The sequence below is a fragment of the Ictalurus furcatus genome, chromosome 10 (assembly GCF_023375685.1).
Source record: "Ictalurus furcatus strain D&B chromosome 10, Billie_1.0, whole genome shotgun sequence".
Lineage (NCBI taxonomy): Eukaryota > Metazoa > Chordata > Actinopteri > Siluriformes > Ictaluridae > Ictalurus > Ictalurus furcatus.
This window is the reverse complement of record NC_071264.1, coordinates 20,432,698-20,446,346: the sequence shown is the minus strand read 5'-3', so window position 1 is coordinate 20,446,346 and position 13,649 is coordinate 20,432,698. Positions and strand designations below refer to the sequence as shown.

Sequence of the window (13,649 nt, the reverse complement as noted above, 5' to 3'; positions counted from 1 at the left end):
GCATGAAACTAGGAACAGGAAACTAGACAGAGCATGGACACATTACCGCCTGGCACCATTATACATTCTGTCTTTCCTCTATTAGTCTCTAATACCGCCCGATGTGCGTAGCAATGAGAGGGGTTTAAATAACTAGTCCCAATTACCTTAATTGCTGACAGCTGGTAACATTTCAAAGCACACCCTTGCACCTCAGCCAATAACTGAACAGGGCGGGGACAGAACAGAAACCAAAATAAGTGCACATGTCCGTTGTAAGCATAGTCTTAGCGTCCATGCACACTTCAAGCACGTGCACGCGCTCTCCAGCTGACTGTACACGTCATCGCCGCAGCGCCATCTGCCGGCGAGATCATGACAAAGGTAAGGTTACTAACTGTCCCTGACTGGATTGGACATATCGGTAATTAGCCTCAGTCCCCAGAAATGGAAAAAAAATATTTTTTTTAAATCGGACAAAATGCATATTCATGACCTGCCATCACAGTTAAATATGCAAACTGAAACCATTAAAAAACACATCTTAAATGTGATTTCATTCATCTTCAGTAACCACTTCATCCTGGTCAGGGTTGCTGTGAATCTGGAGACAATCCCAGCAACACTGGAGACACACACACGCACGCACGCACGCACGCATGCATGCACGCACGCACACACACACACACACACACACACACACACAGACACACACACAGTCACACACACAGACACACATTCAAACAGCTTGCAGCTAAAACGGCAGATCCGATTTATCCTGCTGTCATGAAGACCAAGGAATTGCTAGTGAAGCTTTGAAATGAAGCTGTTAGAAGGAAAAAAGCTTGAGAAGGTTATATAAAGATCAGCAGTGCTTTGAACCTTCTTCAGAGCACTGTGAAATCTTAGTCTTAAAATTATACCTTATTTCCATTATATTAAGTGGAAAAATATAGCACAAACCAGACAGAACCAAGATCAGACTGTCCTTCCAAATTGAGAACACAGGCAAAAAGGGCAAGAACGACACTTAAGGAGTTACAGAGTTCACTGGCTAAAAAAAATAACCTGTGGAGACGTCAACAATATTATCAGCTGTTCACAAGTCTTGCCTCAAGCGTGGCCATAATAAAGCCCCTTTTGAGAAAGGCTAATATAAAGGCACACCTGGCATTTGATAGAAAATATGACAAAATACTTTTTGGAAAAAAGTTTTGAGACATTTGGACTAAAAGCAAAGCATTATGTTTGCCGTGGACCAAATATAGCTCAACACCCAGGTAACACCATTCCTACCATCAAGCATGGTGGTGGTAGCATGATGATCTGAGGTTGTTTTTCAGCAGGCAGAACTATAAAACCTGTTGCCATCAAGGGCAAAATGAATGAAGCCAAATATAAGCAAATTCCTGAGGAGTACCTGTGCTAGTCAGCCAGAAATCCCTAGGGCAAAAATTTACATCCCAACAGGGATGACCCAACGCACAGTACAAAAACTGCAAAGGAATGGCTTGGGAGAAAAAAATTATTTGCATTTTGGAATGACCAATGGAAAATCTGTTGCTGTCAACCAACGTTCTCCGTTGAGTTTGGGAGAGTTTGAGAAATTTTGTGTTGAGGAATGGGCGAAATGGCGAAATCAAAATGTGTGAAGATAGAAACCTGTACTACGTGACTCGATCATGCTCACTTTGTATAATTCAATCTTCTAATTAGAAACTACTTTAAATTAGGTTTAGTATAAGTTTTGATGAGAAACGTAATATTTTTATGTGAACCATTTGACCAAACATTCCATTTTTTTATTGTACCGGGTTCAGCTACAGTATGTTGTTCCATGTGCCACCTGGTGGTTATTGTGTGAAGCACAACAAATGAATTTAAATTCTAAGAAGCGTGCCTGCAGTATACCGCGTGATCACACGTGACGAATCGCGTGAAACTGCGTGAAAAATACACGCATTTTTAAAGGCCAAATCTGTAGAGACATATCTGTGACAACTCGTAGATGCTGCACCTGCTGCAAAAGTACGATGCATTAATATTGAACCTGGGGGTGAATACTAGATTTAAAAAAAAAAAAAATCTTTTTTTTTTTCTGCAAAGAGAAATTTCAAAAGGAGCAGAAAAAAATCCATTCTACTATACTCAAATTTGATGTTGCGAGACAGCAAAAGAAATAATCACAAGGGTATGAATAAATTCTGGAGGACTTGTATATTGTTATAAATATACAATATAAATAGTATTGCAATGAGAATGAGTAAAATGATTCACTGCGAATTTCAAGGGATATTTGGCATTTCCATGTGGTCAGTTTGGTATAGAGATTGGGCATAAATAATATTTCACATTTAAAGCTAAAAGAAATAATAATAATAAAAAAGACTCTAGGAATTTGGTCCCACTAACTTGTCAACCCTACCTTCACGGGTAAGAAGGTTCCCCTCAGACTGATCTAAAAATGCTACAGCTCAAAATAGGCCATCTGTCTGTCTACCATTTTGTTTACATGAGCTGTCCACACTTTGTCTACATGGTAATGCGGGATCCACACTGATCCTGCGGGTCTGTATCTGTAAGCTCCTTTTGGCTCAGAGATGAAAAGCGAGTGCAAATGCCACACAAATTCTTGAAGGTTTCTATTTCAGTAGATTCTTTTCCCCCCGGAGATGGGAGCGTGGGCAGAACAGCCACTGAAAATGTGGAAGAATTAAAGAAATAATTATATGCCTGTGATAAAGCTTCATTAGGAACAAAATGATAATGGAATGAAATGGTAAGAGTTAAGAAAAGGTTCTTACTTGTTAGCGTTATTAGCCATGTAGCTCCAGTGCAAAACTAAGAAAGCAAATTTTGGACACCAAACGTGTAGTTGATTAACTACATTTCAGATAAAGAGAACATTAAGTAAATTAGATTAATTCACTGAACTACCATTTTAACCAAGAAATGTTGAATTTCCTGAATTTAACACAGTGGACAAAATATAGTACACACACACACAAAATTTTGTATCATATAAGAGCTCCTAAGGTATAAGGAGACTCACTAATGTATTCCTCAATTCCTTCCATCCATTTTCTGTACAACTTATCCTACACAGGGTCGTGGGGAGCATGGAGCCTATTCCAGGCGACTCGGGGTACAACCCATTGCAGGGCACAATTGCACACACACATTACGGACAATTTGGAAATGCCAATCAGCCTAAATTACAGGTCTTTGGACTGGGGAGGAAATCGGAGTACCCGGAGGAAACCCCTTAAGCACGGGGAGAACACGCAAGCTCTCCACATGCAAGGAGGAGGTGGGAATGAAACCCCCAACCCTGGAGGTGTGAAGCAAATGTGCTAACAACTAAGCCACCATGCCCAGTGATCCTCAATTGATAGACTTCAAGTTATCAATCACCTATAATTGACAACGAGTTACTGCAATTTTATATACAAATTATTGCATTATGGGGATCATGAGTATGAAGAAAATCACTGTTACTGATCACGAAAGCATTTATATGCAACTTTAAAAAAAAGTTAATAAATAAGTGAGTAGGGATGAAACGGTTACTGGTTTCACGATAAACCACGATAAACGGTTAGTATTACCATGTCACATTTAATTATTATTAAAACCATGCACGATTATTGTGATTTGTAAAATTCGAGGTAAATGCTGTTCACACACACCCAGCATGAGTTTGACGCCGGCACAGCATGTAACATTGTTTTTTGAGCATGAAAACGGACGCTACAATTAAAAACTGAACGTGTCTGTTCAATTTAGCACGAGCCAAATGAGTCAGAGTCACAGCACAGATCACCAGGAGTCAGATTTATTTCATCACATGACGATAGAGAGGCAAGCTGACTGACAAGACGATGGCAAAAGATTTGGTTTAATATAAGCGAGTTTGTCATTGTACTGTTTTGTTGTTGTTGTGTTTTTCATTAAGAGTAATAATGAACCCACCTTTCAAGCAATTGCCACTAATTCGAAAGCAAACGTGAAATACACATGGCCACACGGGCATTCATAAGCGATTTAAAAGCAAAAGGGAAAAGAGGTAAAAGCGCCAAAGCCCCCTTTTGCAGGAACTTTCTTCTGCCAGGCTCTGCAGACAGGGTTACCATCATCTATTAAGTTTCCCTCAGCATTTTTATAAAATCCAAAATATGACCACACTTCAGATTTGGTCCTCTTGGAAGGTTGGAAAGTCTCCCGAGCACTGTCACTGCCTTCCGCCATGTACTCTAACTGAATTAAATGATTTTTATTACTATAAAAAAAGAAAAACGACAGTGGGGCGGTGCCGCGCTGGGCAAGTGATGTAATCAGTGTGTGGCTGAACAAGTATAAAACCAGTTTAAATGATTTCAGTGTGTGTATCAGTACTTTTTGTACATTTTCAGCACATTTTAACAATACCGTGATAATACTGATAACCGTGATATTTTTGGTCACTATAATCGTGATATGAAATGTTCATACCGTTACATCTCTATAAGTGAGGCTCAATATCTATTCGGGGATAAGTCAGAATGAGCAGCTGGTAGGGAAAATCGCTATGCAACTAAGTAGTACATGATAGGATATTCACTATAAGGAAACATTTCAGATGCTAAACTCGATTTGTTTCTGTTATGTCTCAAAGCGTTTCTATCACAAACCATAAGCACAAACTCCATCTTACACCATTATCAGCTACCATCAGGTTCCAGATAGATCTACTCAAATCCTTATTAAACTTAAAGAAAAACATAAAACACACTGAGAGAGATTGTCCCAGGCCTCTCCTGCTGGGTTGAGAAAAAAGCTGTCTAATGCAGTGGAGGTCTGAGTCTGTGGATGTCAATCATCAGAGCCTTTATATCGGGCCAAAACTAAGAGCTGCAGTGTGCCGACTCAGCGGTGGAGACAGCCCTGAGACAGTCTGTATTTATTTTACAGAGCCATATCTCAGTTATCCAGAGCTATTCCCATGCAGGGGCTGTACAAGAAGGACCACATCAGAGCCAAAATGATTGAAGAACTAAACAAGTCCTTCTAAATATACTATCTTGGATCTACTCAGTGAGTGGTGAAAATTCTGAAAGCTGAAAGGGCAATGTGTACTCCAAGGCCAAAGGTTCATTTATACTGTATGGTTGGAACTACTTTTCTTTATTTCTTTTTTTTGCATGTATGAGCAACATGGCAGTGACATTCAAAAAGTGGAAGAATCTCTCAGTGACCCTTCTTTAGTAAAGCTCTGACTGGTCTTGCTTCCTACCCACATCCTACACAGAGGTAATTTAGAATCACAAATTATAGCAGACATAAGCTACTGCAAAGAGTTCAGGTATCAGCTTCAGAACTTATGATCATTTAGTCTAGCCATGGGGTCATAGACAGCATAGCCAGGGGGTCCATGATTTTATTTACTTTTTGTGCAGTGCTGGAAGTCACAACCCACCATTATCAAATTTACATAAATTATTGAATGAGATCTTACACAGTAGTCCATTTATTTTAAAATTAATTTATTAATTTATTCGACTAGTCTCTAGATTTGAATGGGTTTAATCCAAACCTTAACAGTTCAAGAAACTGTAGCTCTATAAATAACATCAACTTGGATCTGCTGTGTTCTGTCAGGGGAAAGTTCAGGAATATTTACATTTACATTTGTGGCATTTGGCAGATGCCCTTATCCTTATCCAGAGCGACTTACATTTATATATCTGAGCAGTTAAAGGTTAAGGGCCTTGCTCAAGGGCCCAAGAGTGGTGGCTTGGCAGTGCTGGGGTTTGAACTCACGACCTTCCAATCAGTAGCCCAACAGCTTAACCACTGAGCTACCACTGACAGTATGGGAGAGTATGCACTTAAATTAATATTGGCTAATGCCTGAAATAAAAATGCCTAATACTGGCATTGATGGATAATGTTCATAATCCATGGTCTGTGGAATTTATTTTACAGTTAAAAGGGTCGCTGGCTGCAAAAGGTTTGAGAACCCCTGCTATAGAGGAGAAGGGTAAATGGTGATTAGAAAGCCAGAACAGAGCCTGCAGGTCACGTATAATCAACTTTATTTTTTCCCCTGTTCAGATTGGCTTTTCCCAAGGTTAACGGAAATGAAGACAAGTCCCTGTTGTCCTTGCTGGAACAGAACACGGCCAAACTATCAGGTTCAGTACATTCAGCATGAACACAATTCATCATGTGCAGGTGGCCCAAACACTCCTTTGCTCCAAATATTTGAGATCTTTGACTGGCAGGTGGCTTAACTGGCAGGGAGACAAAAATGCAGCGATTAGCTCCCTGTGCAAATCCTAACTCACAACACAGATAAGATGAAAAGAGATTTTGCACTATGCAGAGTTCAGCACGCTCTGATTGTAAGAGAGATCATTATTCATCATCATTCTTATCCGTAATGACAGAATAATACACTAAGAAAAACACAAGAGCCTACGTGGGCGGGCATGTGGTCACATCTTATATGCCCTGTTATACAAAATAAAGTATCTGCCATACCAGAAGATCAAATTGTTTTGCTTTGTGTTATAATGGTCAGATATGAAAGGAGGATAAGGTAGAAAAATTACACCTAAAATTAAACTTTTTTGCACAAATCAAAATGAATGTTATGTTTCCAGGAAGATAAGGCAGTCAAAAACCACTTTGGTAATGTTGTGTGACTGACGCATAGCAAGGTACCTCAATAATATAATTTTCCTCTAAGAAAGAAGGTATCCTGTTTAAATATTGCTCGAAAATGATGGAATGTACTAAGAGTCACTGAGCTGGTATGAGAAAGCATGGCAGTCTATGAAGAGGTCAGTTTATTCTGGCTAAGACATCAAACCAGGCTGTTTAACCAGGCTGTTACAGGGTGATGCAACATACACGAAGAGTAAAAACAGGCCTGGAGAAGGGAAGAGATAGAAGAAAGTTTTGATAGCCAATTCAAGGCTGTGGTCAAAATAACCAATATAGGGCAGAGACAATACAATCATGAAAGTACAACATTGTTTTCTCCAGTTAAGCTCAATGTAACTGAGGCTGCTGTGGGCTGTACAGAGTTTACTCCATTTGACTTAGAACTGAGGTCACTTCTGTCAAGTTCTGACAGTACTTGCTACAGGGTGTTGGCGTAAATTTCCACACGCACAAAAAGATTCAGATTCAGTGCAACAACAAATCATGGAATTTTACACATTGGCCATCCATGGGAAGTAGTGTTCAAGATTAGTTCCAAGCTAATCAGTCCTTAAAATATGATGTAACCCAATGGCTTTTGATGAAAATTCCATAAACAACAAAAAAATGGCATATTTATTGTGGCTAAATAATGGTTTTCTTCTAGACTGCCGAGCTGTCTTGATGATGTAGAAAAGAGAAATGAGGCTGCTGTTTGCACAGTCCTGTCGTGGTCTTGGAAGACAGGCAGACAATGTTTAGCAACAGTCTGGGCAGAAGCTGAGCTAAAGGTCCCTAGTTGCACAAAGTTGAATTACTAAGTCAATGTTTTCAGTAAGTGCATTTAATAGTCAACATTGCTAGACCACAATACGACCCTAGAGAGAGAGCAGGAGAATGAGAGCCAGCATATTTGACCTGGAGAAGACCAAATTAAAGAGAAATATAGGAGTTAGGAGGTGAATGTCTATGTGAGTTGTTAATTTAAAAATGACATCTAAATCGGCCATTATAAAAGCAATTGCTTTTTTTTTTTACTCTTATACAACATAAACAAAGCGAGAACAAGAAGCCTTTATTTGTTGCATGTTACAGCACAGTAAAATTCTTTTCTTCACACATCCCAGCTTATTAGGAATATGGTGTCAGAGTCAGCCATGATCCAACAGCCCTAGCAGTGCTGAGGCTTGAACCCATGACCTTGTGGTCACGAACCCAGACCCTCAACCATTGAGCCATGACTGTGCATGGGCTGTAAATAAGTCTATTATACTTGATAAGTTTATTAGATATAAGCTAATAAAGTCTAGAGTCTGTTGGAGGCTAGCCTTTGTGTTACTGGACCACAGTTGACGTTATTAAACATGTATGAATGCTCAAACTTGGTTACACATGTGGCTCAAGCTATGAAAAATATAAGTTTTCCATAGTGTATTTAGTATATATGATGTATAATCAGCAAATCCTAAAGAATATCACCCTAGACAACAAATCCAGAACAACATAATGACATAATTGAGACTTGAAGTTTGTTTACCTGGCTTGCAGTGGTAGTCCATCTTTGGTCCAGGACACGGTAGGTGTTGGGATACCCTGAGCTGAACAGTGAAGTGTCAGGCTTCGAGTGGCATTGGTTATGTAGGCAGGCCTTCCCACATTGATATTGAGGTCTCTCTGAAAGCTCATGGTAGACCTATGTGGGGTATGACGAACGATAACTGCTCTGCTCTTCAAACTCTTCCCTCCAGAGTGTTCAGAGGAGTTAGGGGTTCTGTTTAGATTTTTGCTTTCCGCTTGGATTGTCTCCTCGTCTGTTACGGTCTGGGATGCTGCTATCTCCTCCATCAGCTTGCCAATAAGCTGAGAGGCAAGATCATCTGTCAAATCTCCACTTTCTGTAAGCTGGCTGATGTTTCTGACCAGTTCCTCAAACTCAGCTGGCTCCAGGGTATAGGCTCCAGAAGCTGCTGAAATCACAGAGTCACTAGTAGAAGTAGATGCTAGAAGATAGTTACCTAAATCCATGGGATCCCCAGCCTCCTTCATTTGGTCCTCATCCAGATATAGCTCATTCTTTTGCAACCAGCTTTGACCATGTTTCTGAACCTTCTTAGTCAGAGGAAACTCCTCCTTGTCCTGGTCCTGGCACTTGGAACTAACAAAACCTCTCTCCTTGTTAGAGAAAGTTCTGGAGCTGCTGCTGATTTTCTGCTTTACCAATTTCTTACCCTCAGGATGTTCTAGCAGCCTGTTATCATGGCCTATCAGCTTTAGAATGAAGATGTCTGAATCTTGGTTAGCCCAGCAGCGATACTGCCCAATGTCTCCAACCTCCAGGCTATAGATCCTTAAGGCTCCAGATTTTGTGATGATCAGATGTTTGGAGTTTTGAAGGTCCACACCATCTTTCTCCCAGCGAATCTGGGCTTTGGGAAAATAGCGTACAGGACACTTGATAACAATTGATGTCTTTGGGAAAAGATAAGCACGTCCACCGATTGTGAAGCTAAGCCTTTTCTCTTGTTTTGTCTGGATGTAGATGCGTTTGATCCCCAGTACCTGAGGACAACGTTTCTTGAAATACTTGTTCTCTGCAAACAAAACACACACAAAGGGTTAGGGCAATCCGGAAGGTAAAACCACCAACTAGTTGAGGAGTCCAGTACTTATTATGTAAGTCACTGTAAGCTTTACAAAAATGAAAGAATGTTCTTTTAAACCCACAAATGAACGAGGAGGTTTTATTTTTTCTGAGAGTTGGCTTGCAAAGATTGATGCCAAGCCAAGTAAAGTCAGACCATGTAGCATGCTTTATAAGATTACAATTTATAAGATTTCAAAGAAATGAAAATGTTTTATTGAACTACAGAGAAGGTTAAAAACAAAAAGATCAACCTATAATTTCATTTCTCACTGTTTACACTAAAATTGGTCCATTTTGAAGATGCTACCAAGATCAGTTGATCTACCATATAATATATAGTAGGTGAGCAGAGCTGCATTGAAGGTTTGATATATTTTCAGTACTACAATGTGCTAAGCAATTAGATTCTACAACTTTTTGATACATTTAGTGCTGCATTTACATAGGACAACACTCATTCTATAGACATTCAGTTCTGTTAATAGGTGAATCAAATTGTGCATGCTAATTTGACTTACAGCATTCCTAAGGAACGCTGCCAGAAGCTATGCATGTCGTTTGCAGCAGGTCATAATAGCAAAAGTGCGCTCTACTAAGTACTAAAGATGCTTGCCATGAAGGAGTTTATTAATTTTGAAACTGGAGAAATCATTATAAATTGCATTTTCAGTTGAATTTGGGGAAACCACTTGAAGCATTCATTGTGTTTCAACTATTTCAATTGCTTTTGTTTGATTTGTTCATTGCAAACAGCTGAAAGTCTTTAAATTTTGACAATAAACCTGATTTGCAATGGGGGTTGAATAATTTTGATTGAAACTGTAGATGGGCAAGACTCCCAAAGTGGCTCTAGCAGTAAGTCCACGGCAAAAGGAAACAAGTTATCTCATGCCTGCAAGTTGTGGTAGTGAAGTTGGGGCATATTTTTGTTTCTGATGAAGGCTGACAGCCAACAAACACAACATTACAAGTATGTAAAAATGTGTTATAAATCCACAGCCAACACCAGCAACTTGCTTATGCATCTGACCAACAGGCATCCTGACCTCTACAAAGACTTCAACAGTTTTCAGTGATTAGTAAAGCTCATAAAGCTCAGTGTATTTGCGGAACAGACATCACAAATTATTCATATTTTTTTATATAGCCTAATTTTAAATTAGCATGATAAAATACTGATGTTGAAAACTAAGATAGTTATGGTATGCCTTGTATACATATTGCTTACACAGTACCAGAGTTGGGTATAGTTATTATAGTATATAGTATATATATAGTATATAGTATATTATGAAGTAACACATTACTAATGACTTTTTCTGATAACGCAGTAATGTAACGCATTACATTTAAAATGTATATAATTTGATTACAGTTACTGGTGTGAATAAAATTATTTTACTTGCGTTACAAATTTATTGTTAAGAAAACAATATTAAGTAAAATGCATTTTTAAAAGTAAATCACGTTTTGTATGGCTGCCAGGGGAGTAACCTGTAACCCCGGAGATTTTTTTCTTTAGCCCCGAATAATTCTCCACTTGTAAAGGTTTGTCACTACGTAACTGAACGTCAGTAAAAGAAGACAGTAGTGTTGTAATTTTATATCTTCAGTGAACGGAGGCGAGACCAATCAGACAGGGTTTACAGGAAAACATGTGGAAATACTCGTGTCTTATTGGCGGACAGCTCTCACTTCTGCCAAACACTCACTCACAGTCACTGTGAGGAAAAAAATGGATATACACGATTAAAAAAAAAAAACAAAACCAGAAAAGGGGGTTGAAACTGAAACAGTAACATCCTCTGAAGCTGAGCAGGACAACAAGGTGTGTAAATGTCTATATGAATTCCAGTTTACATGAACATGAGGATAGACAATGTACATAAGGAAAGATAATGTACTTTGCATGGCACTGTAGCAGCTAAACCCATAGTTTAGTTGTGCCTCCCCTTGGCTAGCGACACCAAACTAGCCTAGTTAGAAAAGTTTGATATTTTATCGGTCTGGTAGTCCTACACACAGTGATCATTTCATACACTGATGAGTATGAGTTTCACTTTGTAGTGTATTTTTGTAGGCTTGACAGGTTTTGAAAGTAACTTGAAAGTAAAGTAATTAGTAATCTGATTACTTTTACATGCAGTAGAACTGAATGACATGAAAACAATCCTTTTAATTTACAGTTGCTAACATTATTGCTAGTCCTCTCACATAGCAATAGGCAAACATTCTACAACTGTTGTTATGGTTTCCATCTCAGCAGGGGTTTTACACTGCTCTGTTCATGATGCTTTTATCTAACAGTTTGGGGACCTCTTTGGGTATACACCAGGCATTCAGTAATTAGCAAAGCAACTTGACCAGTAACATTGTTCCATAAGCCATCATGCTGGGGGCTTAAAAAAAGGTGCTAATTAGGGCTCAGATGGTAATGGTGTGGTCATTTTATGATGCAAATGTTCCAAAAAAGAGACAGGAAAAAACACCCAGTAAGAGAAAGAATGGAGTCTCACTGTTGCAGGGACTCATTCGGCAGCTCCTGATTAGAGGTGGAGGTTGAAGGCCGATACACACAGATCTATCCAGTGTGACCAGCTGACCAGATGCTGTCTGCCTCCTACACACAGGCTCTCTGCGCTGGATTCCCTTCCCACATGTCACAGAGCACTGAAAACACACAGTGAATATAATACAAAGCACTAATAATAAACATAACGAGTATAGTCAAAATACTGACTGGATTTCACACACATACACTTGATGTACTAATCAAAACACGGGAGACATTCACAAACATTAGTACGTTCAGCCAAACAGACAGACACACACACACACACACCTTGGACCACTCCCCACCCACTAGGTGGGGTTTTAGGCACTGCGTGCTTACACACGGGCGGTGTGTATCGGGTTTAACTCCATCACACTCCTTGTCTTGCAGGTGGCGATAGCTCCCTGTGGCCAAACGTTGCCTGCAGTAAACCTTACGCCACTGCGTTCCTCTCCCACATGAACTGGAGCACTGAAATGCACAGAAACAACACAGTGCAGTCACACTAAACAACAGGGGTGTATTGATGTGCATGTTTGTAGGTGTGGGTGTGTGTGTAAATTCACCTCCTGCCACTCGCCAGTCTCCCAGGTGGGGACACACTGCACCTGATTGCAGGCCTGAACCTCTGTAGGGCGGGGTCCTTGGCACTCAGAGTTTGACACTGGGTCACTGTGATTGGCTCCAGGAGACTTCACACACCATACACTGCGCGTCTGTAGCCCGACGCCACATGCTACTGAGCATGCATTCCACATGCTCACCTCCCATCTGAGAGAGAGCAAAAATACACACACAGGTCAATGTCAATGCTGGTCTCTCTCTCTCTCTCTCACACACACACACACACACACACACACACACACACACATGGGACTTGAGTGTTTTGAGGCAATTCATTATGATAGCAAATACGTGTAAGCAAATAAACACAAACACCGTGGAGAAGATCAGTGCTGAATGTGAGAAACACACACACACACACACACATCTGAAGGAACAGATTGGTTTGACAGATTGTTTATGAAGAACATCCACATCGCAGATGATATATTCAACTGTTTATTTGCTCATAGATAACATTTGCTCATCATCTCTCTACTCACACATTCACACACAAGAGAATCTCATTTAGCCTCCACACAAAGAATAAGCTCCTGCTAATCAAAGTACACAAAATGCAGATGAATTCACACACACAAACCCATACACACGCACACACCTGATCCAATTAATCTAAGTGAATTAAAATGTCAGTCCCAGTGAAGGAGGCGTGGCTTTATTTGCTGTCAGTCCCAGTGAAGGAGGCGTGGCTTTTGTACCTGTCAGATCTAGTGAAGGAGGCGTGGCTTTTGTACCTGTTAGTCCCAGTGAAGGAGGTGTGGCTTTTGTATCTGCCAGTCCCAATGAAGGAGGTGTGGCTTTTGTACCTGTTAGTCCCAGTGAAGGAGGCGTGGCTTTTGTACCTGTCAGTCCTAGTGAAGGAGGCATGGCTTTTGTACCTGTTAGTCCCAGTGAAGGAGGCGTGGCTTTTGTATCTGCCAGTCCCAATGAAGGAGGTGTGGCTTTTGTACCTGTTAGTCCCAGTGAAGGAGGTGTGGCCTTTAGTACCTGTCAGGCCCAGTGAAGGAGGTGTGACTTTTATACCTGCCAGTCCCAGTGAAGGAGGTGTGGCTTTTGTACCTGGCAGTCCCAGTGAAGGAGGTGTGGCCTCTGTATGTGTCAGTCCCAGTGAAGGAGTCATGGCTTCTGTACTTTTCAGTCCCTGTAAAGGAGGCATGTCCT

The 13,649-nt window shown here is 40.3% G+C and overlaps 1 protein-coding gene across 1 annotated transcript in view; it reads right to left on the bottom strand.

The window, feature by feature from the left end:
- adamtsl3 (ADAMTS-like 3) overlaps positions 1 to 13,649 on the bottom strand; it is a 220,548-nt gene that overhangs the window by 25,762 nt on the left and 181,137 nt on the right. The window contains exons 18-21 of the mRNA XM_053635527.1: positions 12,431 to 12,635; positions 12,153 to 12,335; positions 11,827 to 11,980; positions 8,204 to 9,257 (exon numbers count right to left, since the gene is read on the bottom strand). Of these exons, the coding sequence (XP_053491502.1) occupies positions 8,204 to 9,257; positions 11,827 to 11,980; positions 12,153 to 12,335; positions 12,431 to 12,635 (1,596 nt within the window). The remainder of the gene's footprint in view (positions 1 to 8,203; positions 9,258 to 11,826; positions 11,981 to 12,152; positions 12,336 to 12,430; positions 12,636 to 13,649) is intronic.